Source organism: Lepus europaeus, chromosome 10 (genome assembly GCF_033115175.1).
Source record: "Lepus europaeus isolate LE1 chromosome 10, mLepTim1.pri, whole genome shotgun sequence".
Taxonomy (NCBI): Eukaryota; Metazoa; Chordata; class Mammalia; order Lagomorpha; family Leporidae; genus Lepus; species Lepus europaeus.
Genome location: NC_084836.1, coordinates 65,283,101 through 65,292,086, shown reverse-complemented (window position 1 = coordinate 65,292,086; position 8,986 = coordinate 65,283,101). Strand labels below are relative to the sequence as shown.

At 38.6% G+C, this 8,986-nt stretch overlaps 1 protein-coding gene across 1 annotated transcript; it reads right to left on the bottom strand.

Annotated features, from left to right (window-relative positions):
- Positions 1 to 616: 616 nt before the first annotated feature.
- LOC133767691 (olfactory receptor 6C2-like) lies at positions 617 to 1,573 on the bottom strand. Its single transcript, XM_062202124.1, has one exon. It carries the CDS (start codon positions 1,556 to 1,558, stop codon positions 617 to 619), a length of 942 nt encoding a protein of 313 aa, XP_062058108.1. The 5' UTR covers positions 1,559 to 1,573.
- Between the last annotated feature and the right edge of the window lie 7,413 nt (positions 1,574 to 8,986).

The window sequence follows — 8,986 nt, the reverse complement described above, 5'->3', positions numbered from 1 at the left end:
ATTTGTCCATCCCATTACCTCCTTGAGGCCTATTAAGCTTTCTGCAAAGAGCAACAAATGCACAAAGATATACACAGGTGCACCCACAACGATGACAGGAACATGAAATCCTATCGAGATGGAATTTGGACTTTTATCACAAGAAATTGTATAACTTTTAAGCACAAGGAACCTGAGGAAGATTTTAGTCGACATGTATAGCTCCCTGGAAAGTGGGAAGCGCAAAATGAGGAGTTTTCTCAAACAGGGCAACCACGTGGCCTTTCCTGCAGACATAGACCACAATGGCTGCTGTTCCTGTGGACTTTGAGCCTCATGTCAGGTCATGTTCGTCACCGCAAGACTAGTCAACAAGTCAGTATAGTGATGCTGTTGACATTCCATGGTCCAGTGAGTATTCACAGGTGTCTATAAGTGCTTATGAAAGATTAACTCCTATGCATTTCTGGGAAAAGAATGCCCTAAGGAAGATTACTAACATGTGAATCAAACATGTACCCTGCATTTAGCTGAAATGGGATGTGTCACATAAAAAGCATGAATAAAGTAGAATAAGTGAAGATGAAACACAAATAAAGAATTGTTTTATGATTTGTTACTTTAACCTGCTAGGCCTTTAATTCTTTGAGATGGCTGCAATCCTTTTGGTCATGTCTTTGAAAGCTTGTATCACCTGCTTGTTCCTCAGGGTGTAAATGAAGGGATTCATCACTGGAGTAACTGAGGTTATGAGCAATGCCACCACCTTATTCATAGCCACGTCTTCTTTTTCAGATGGCTTAATGTACATGAAGATACAGCTTCCATAAGTGATAGAAACCACAATTATATGAGATGAACAAGTGGAAAAAGCTTTTGTCCTCTGCTGAGCAGAAGGGAATCTGAGAATGGTCCTGATGATGTGTGTGTAGGATGTAGTCACACACCCTAATGTGAACAGAAGCGTCAGTACAGCCAAGATGAAGACAAAGTGCTCCAAAAACTCTGTGTCATTGCAGGTGATCTTCAGCATGGGCCCTACGTCACAGGCAAAGTGATCTATGATGTTAGAGTCACAAAACTCGAGATCAAAGACCAGAGTAAATGGTGGGGTGATGATGATTAGAGTAAGCATGACACACCCCATGAGGATCCTGATGCAGACTCTGTTGCTCATGATGGTCATGTAATGCAGGGGTTTGCAGATGGCCACATAGCGGTCATAGGACATGGCTGTCAGGAGAAGGAACTCAGTTACACTGAAGAAGAAAACAAAAAACAGTTGAGTGAAGCATGCATTATAGCTTATAGTATTGTCCCCAGTTGCCATTGCGTACAGGAATCTGGGAATGCAGAAAGCTGTAAAAGAGAACTCCAGCACAGAGAAATTCCGGAGGAAAAAGTACATGGGTGTTTGGAGGTGAGAATCCACCAAGGTGAGAATGATGATGGCCAGGTTCCCAAAAATACACAACAAGTAGGTTAGAAACAAAAAAATAAATAGGAATATCTGTAGATTTGGATCATCCGTTAGTCCCAGCAAGATGAACGTTGTTAGTGCTGTATAATTCCTCATCATTGATTCCTGACTAAGTCCTGGTATTAGTGAAAAAATGAAAGAAGGTAGATTGGAAAAAAAAGGACTGTCTGTATGAGCTAGCAGGGGGTGCGGTGAACATGTGAGCTGAGCCACAATTCTAGTTTGTTACCTGTTAATTGAGAATGGGAGTGGAGGGGTAGGGTAATCAATGACCACACAGGACTGCCACTGCTCAGTTACCCTAGAGATGAACCACAGGTCCTTATCATGCCACATTTAATTCCCAAAGCCGCCCTCTGAAGCTGATTATGATATAATCCTCCTTGTATAGATGATGAACTGAAGTGCAGAAATGCGAAAGATCTTGCCCAGGTCATCAATTGAGGACTTGGGCAAACAGGATAGTGAGAAATGGGACTCTGTAAAATGCTGCCTCCCTAACTGTAATTTGACTGATTCTGCCTTATTTTTTGAGAAAATGACCAACATCCTCTTTGTGATGCCATCAACTAACCACCAGGGGACCCCATGAGTCACTGTCCAGGGCTTTCTTATTATGATTATTATTTAATGGTTTCCAAAACAGACATGGAAAATGAGTATTATGAAAACACTGTATAGATTTCAAAAGTCTTTATTTTTTGCACTAAAATTAACTAATTTTTTCGATAATCCGGGAGGCAGAGAGAGACAAGGTCCCCATCTGCTGGTTCACTCCCCAATACCTGCAATGGCGAGGATCAGGCTGGTCCAAAGTCGGGAGTCAGAACTCTGTCTCAGCCTTTGACATGAGTGTCAGAGGCGCCATCATTTGAGCCACACCACCTGCTGCCTCCTCTCTTCAAAGGAATTTGGAATCAGGGCATGAGCAAACCGACAGTGTCTGAACCGCTAGGCCAAATGCCCATTTTCCATACAGTTTTTGAAGTACCCTCATAGGTATTTGCTTCCTTTTTTCTTTTTCTTTTTCAACTTCTGAAAATTCACATAAAGGGAACTAATTTCGTGTATTTCATATATACAGATTTAAGAGCAGAATATACTTCCAGATTTCCTTATCCGGAGTGAGAGACTATTGCAGAGGTCGTTACTCTTTGAACATAACAAGTGGGGATGGCGATGTGGTGCAGAAATAAAGCTGCTGCTGTGATTCCGGCATCCTACATGGGTGCCAGTTCTAGTCCTGGCCACTCCACCTCTGATCCAGCTCCCCGCTAATGGGCCTGGCAAAGCAGTAGAAGATGGCCCAAGTGCTTGACCCCTGCATCCATGTGGGAGACCCGACAGAATCTCCTGGCTCCTGGCTTTGCATCAGCACAGCTCTGGCCATTACAGCCACTAGGGGGAATGAACCAGCGGTTGGAAGATTTCTCTCTCTCTCTCTCTCTCATTTTCTCTCTCTCTCTCTCTCTGTCTCTCTCCAACTAAATAAATCCCAAATAAATAAATAAATAAATAAATCTCTCTATATAAATAAACCTTTTAAGAAGAAAATAACAAGGAATTACATTTCTTTGTAACTGAAACGTTTTTCCATTTTCCATTTTCAGTCCTTATTTCTAGGGCTTCCGATCGGCCTTATTATTGAGATGTAATGGGGCCTTCCCAGGAGACCCCACATGAACAGTGTTCTACAGTCTTTTACAGCACATTCTCCACAAGCTTGAAGGGCATTTCTCCTGACACTGGAGACTCCTGTTGAGAGTGCTGTGTCCATTTCCAACATGTCCCTACACACACTTCAGAGCTAGCCAACCCTGAATCTACTGAAAGGCATCTGATTTGCAGTGTTTAACAAGTGGTTGGAATGTTGGCTACTTCCCCCCCAGGTACTGTAGAATCACTCAGCAAATGATCACACTAGATCAAATGTTGAAGTTGAGACACATTCCTATTGCCCTTACTTGTCCTCTGATCCGGCCTCCAAATGCCTCACTAAGTACCTCCAATGTGTCCTCAAGCTGGCATAAGGCCTGTGCACACATAACACTACTATAACTTCTACTTTTACAAACAATCAATATTGGTACAGTCTTTTTGAACATACAGAATGAACCCATTCAGGAAAACATACTAAAATTCATTGCTTTATTATGTTGTTTACTAATAAAAGAATATTTTTTTTCACTCTCAATGATGCTTTTTTGGTACTGTGTATTAAAAAGACACAGCTGTGTCTCCTGGTCTTCAAGTTGCATAACCAAACATAAACATTCGGCAGATATGTTGTTAGACTGAGATAACAAGGACATTTTCTCAGGATCTCATCAATTGGAGACTATAGTCCCTTCCTAAAAGTGTATTTTCCTATCCTTGTAATTTCTTCCAAGAGTATCTTTTAAAAGCCTTACTCAAATTTGAGTACCACTGGTTAGAGAATAGATTGACATCCTATGGGCTCCTACAGAGTTAGTCCTATGAAGAAATGTTGTTCTTCGTTATTTAGGACCTGGGTTTTGAAACACATAAGTCAAACCCTTCTGCCTGAAACGTCCAACTACTTGGGCTCTGGATGTGTGACTAAGTAAATCATACTTACCACTCAGATCAGGTTGCTGTCCATGGCTTCTGTGAGCCATCTGATCACAAGATACTGAAGGTATTTCAGAGTCGAGTAGCAGCTTTTCTAGTTATGATGGTACAGTGCTTCTCATGTCGCGCCCAGTGCATGCACTGTCTGCGAATGGGCAGAGAACTCTCGGGTTTCCATTGCCTACAAAGCCTGGGGACTTTCCCGAATGACCTTCACCTTCAACAAGTCTCTTCAGGATACCAAATAAAGAGTAATGTCTGACTTAGCGCTGGGAATAATGCTCATTCTGCTTAGCTGAGAGAAATACCTGTCGTTGTCATGGAGAGAAACTCTTTGTTTTGGGCAAAGGCAGTGTCCTGACCTGTGTAGGAAGACAGATGTCCCTGACAATTCTATCTTGAAGAGTGGTGTAAGTTATATCTGCTTGGTCCCAGCAGATGGTTAGGAATCATTTGATCAAAGAAACAAAAAGTACCCTGGGGATCCCAGGTTCAACTGTCCCTAATTAACCTAGCATGGGGTGAACTTGAAGACATTTTGTGAGGAAAAGCTAAACTGCTACCCATTGGGATTGTGTCCTTGGGGAAAGGAAAAGGCAACAATACAATCAGCAACTGGTCAGGTGCAGAGCCATGTGTCCGTTGAAAACTCAGGTGTAGCTCTTTTGCACTGTTCTCCTTGCTTGAGGATGCTTTAGCAAAGATCAAAGAAGTAGCGTAATTGGAACGTCCAGTCAGACCAGCTACCATAGCACAAGTATCTTCTCCCCGGGATCTGGCACGTCTCAGCCTGATGGGTGTTTTGTCCATTCTTGTGACCCACTATTCTAAACACTTTGGAGATTGAGTGCTCATTCTTCTGCCCATTGCCATAACTTTATTTCCAGATCCTTTTATATCTTAACATATATAACCAGTAGGAGTCAATTAATTAGAGTCCACTTAGAAACTTCAAGAATAACGTCTGTGCATAGATTTCTCCTTTTTTAACTTTTATTTAATAAATATAAATTTCCAAAGTACAAATTTTGGATTATACCGATTTTCCCCCCATAACCTCCCTCCCACCCACAACCATCCCATCTCCCACTCCCTCGCCATCCCATTGACATCAAGATTCATTTTTAATTATCTTTATATACAGAAGATCAATTTAGTTTATACTAAGTAAAGATTTCAACCATTCTGTGCATAGATTTCTTTCTTTTTTAATTAAACTTTTATTTAATGAATATAAATTTCCAAAGTACAGCTTATGGGTTACAATGGCTTCCCCCCCTCCCACAACTTCCTTCCCACCCACAACCCTCCCCTTTCCCGCTCCCTCTCCCCTTCCAATCACATCATGATTCATTTTCAATTCTCTTTATATACAGAAGATCAGTTTAGTATATATTAGGTAACGATTTCAACAGCTTGCTGCCATATAGCAACACATAGTGAAAAAAAAAAATACTGTTGGAGTACTAGTTATAGCATTAAATAACAGTGTACAGCACATTAAAGACAGAGATCCTACATGATTTTTTAAAAATTAATTAATTTTCTATGCCATTTCCAATTTAACACCAGGGTTATTTTTTTTTTTCATTTCCAATTATCTTTATATACAGGAGATCGATTCAGTATATAATTAGTAAAGATCACATCAGTTTGTACCCACGCAGAAACACAAAGTGTAAAAATACTGTTTCAGTACTAGTTATAGCATCACTGCACATTAGATAACACATTAAGGACAGATCCCACATGGGATGTAAGTACACAGTGACTCCTGTTGCTGACTTAACAATTTGACACTCCTGTTCATGGCGTCAGTAATCTCCCTAGGCTCTAGTCATGTGCATAGATTTCTAAGAGTCACCATGAATGAATGTTGAATTTAACACGCAGTAAATCATCGTGTCTAGTAAATAAAATGCAGCATATGTACTAAGCACACAATTTATCTTCTTTTGTCTCTTAGAGCAATAAAAAGATAGAATAGATTTGCTGCTATTTTAGACAAAAAAATTTTAATTTGCAAATGTTTTATTTAATTTTGGCATATGGTTTTCCAAAGTTCAACTATCTTCAAGTTTTCCATTGTGTGCTGATGAGACATGATTTGGGGTTGGAGGTTATGCTCATTTTACAAAACAAATTAAGGAGTACTCAACTTTTTCCTGGCTGAAAATTTTATTATTTCCTTGGAATTATTTGCTCTTTGAGAATTTGGTAGGCCTTGAAACTGGTGTTGGCTTTGTTGAAAGGTTTTAATCTGTTGATTAGTTGTTTAAATCTCACAGCACCATCTAGGATTTTATTTTTTACCATCAGATTATTTTACTGAAATTGATTCTTTTACTAAAATGTAGGGTTACTTTATAAGAACATTTTATAGTGCTTTGTCTTTGTGATCTCAGCTCTATTTATAAAATCGCATTCCATTTTTAATATTATTTCCTCCTTTGTTTTTGAACAAATTTATCAGATATGTTAATCTAAGTAGTTCTTTGGAGCAAGAGCCTTTCTAAATTCCCCTCATATTAAGTCTTTGTTTTCCATTTTATTGTTTTCCGTCCACATCATTATATATTAATTTTGTGTCTTCTTCAGAGTTTGTTTTACTCTTCTGAAGTGGAAAGTAGAGCTTCAAAATTCTTTTGCAAATGCATTTACTTATGAATAGACATCTGCTCAAAATGATCATTTTCTGTGTATGGTACATTTCAACATGTGCTACTGGCATTTGCTTTATTATAATGTTGTATAAGCTCATTTACATCTTTATTTGTATAAACTATGAATGTGAGTTAAATATGAGTGTGAATGACATAATATAAAATGTGAATACGAGAGATACTTTATATCCAATAAGACGTCATTATTGATGGATACATAATATAAGTTGTATGAATACACTATTTGTATGTATTTATATGATGAACACATGTTCAAATAAATGCAAAAATTTCCATGATATTATTTAGATTTTAAAATTTACTACCATAATGAAGAAGACACAGCATTATTCCATGTACTTAAATGATATCCTGTTTATTGAGCTTCAGAAGAAAAAATAGGAACTGAATAATTGTCACTGTGTTAGCTGTAAGGTTATATTGGCAAGTTGTAGCAGAAAGCTTCAATCTGTATTTCATAAATGCAAACCACAGTAGTCTAATGCTGCTTTGTATATACTGTAAGTGCTACAAGAAGTCTCAGCACTGAACATATATTGATACTTCTCAAATGAATGCAACCTTTGATGGAGGTGTTTGGATAGGCCTCAGAAAGTGAGTGTCTGTGAATGTGTTAATCTGTTTGGTAATGAAGATACTTTCTGTTCCAAAAAAAGAAAGAGTGAAGGAGAAATAAAATATTCCCTAGATAAGCAAAAACTGAGAGAATCCCCCACTACCACACCAACCTTGCAAGAAATTCTGAAGGGGATCCTGCATTAGAAGTAAACATCATGACACAACCTAATTCACTCACATAGCAGATCTAAACAGGATCCAGGACACAAAGTGAAAGGTGTTATTTCTTACCTATCAACACGAACTTTGAATGTCAATGGATCAAATGCTCCAGCCAAAAGGCTTAGGTTGACTGAATGGATAGAAAAGCAAGATCCCACAATATCCTGCCTACAAAGAGACTCACTTCACAAACAAAGACCATATAGACTGAGAGTGAAGGGCTGGAAAAAAGACATAGCAGGAAATGGAAAACAAAAACAAATAGAAGTAGCTATCCTAATCTCAGATTCAAACAGACTTTAAGTCAAAAACTCCAGAAAAAAGATAAAGAAGGACAATGCATTGTGATAAACAGCTCAATGCAGCAAGAAGATACAGCAATCATAAACATATGTGTACCCAACACAAAACCACCTAGATATATACAGCAAATGCTGCTATACCTAAAAGGACAGATAGACTCCAATACAGGAATAGTGGGTAACTTCAACACCCCACTGTCATCAATGGACAGATCGTACAGACTTAAAATCAGTGAAGATACATAGGCGCTGAAACATTCTAGAGTAAATGGACTTAACAGACAAAAAGGACATTTCATCCAAGGCTTCAGAATATACATTCTTCTCACCAACAGATGAACATTTTCTAAGATAGATCACATATTAGGCCAGAAATCAAGTCTCAGTAAGTTTAAAAAGATTGAAATCATACCATATATATTGTCATAAGGAATAAAACTGGAAATAAACAACAAGAACAATGGAACACACATAAATACTTGGAAATTTAACAATATGCTATTTTTGCTGCTTTTTTAAAGATTTATTTATTTACTTGAAAAAGTTACACAGAGAGAGGAGAGGCAGAGAGAGAGAGAGACAAAGGTCTTCCATCTGCTGGTTCACTCCCCAACTGGCCTCAATGGCCAGAGCTGTGCTGCTCCGAAGCCAGGAGCCAGGAGCTTCTTCTGGGTCTCCCACATAGGTGCAAGAGCCTAAGAATTCAGACCATCTACTACTGCTTTCCCAGGCCAGAGAAGAGAGCTGGATCAGAAGTGGAACAGTCAGGCCTCAAACAGGCGCCCATAGGGAATGCTGGCACTACAGGCAGCAGCTTTACCTGCTATGCCACAGCGCAGGCCCCAACAATGTGCTATTGAATGATTAATCGGTCATTAAGTAATTAATAGGTTTAAAAAAGCTTTTTTTCAATAAATGAAAGTGAAAACACAACATGTCAAAACCTATAAGAGCCAACAAAAGCAGTATTAAGAGGGAATGTATATCATTAAGCGCTTACACTACAAAAAGAAAAATGTCTCAAATCAAAGATCTAATGATGCATCTCAAAGAGTGAGAAAAACAAGAACAAATCTAACCCAAAATCAGCAAAGGGTGAGAAATAAAAAGGATCAGAGCAGAAATAAATGGAATTGAAACATAAAAATCACTTTAAAAGTTGAAAAAAA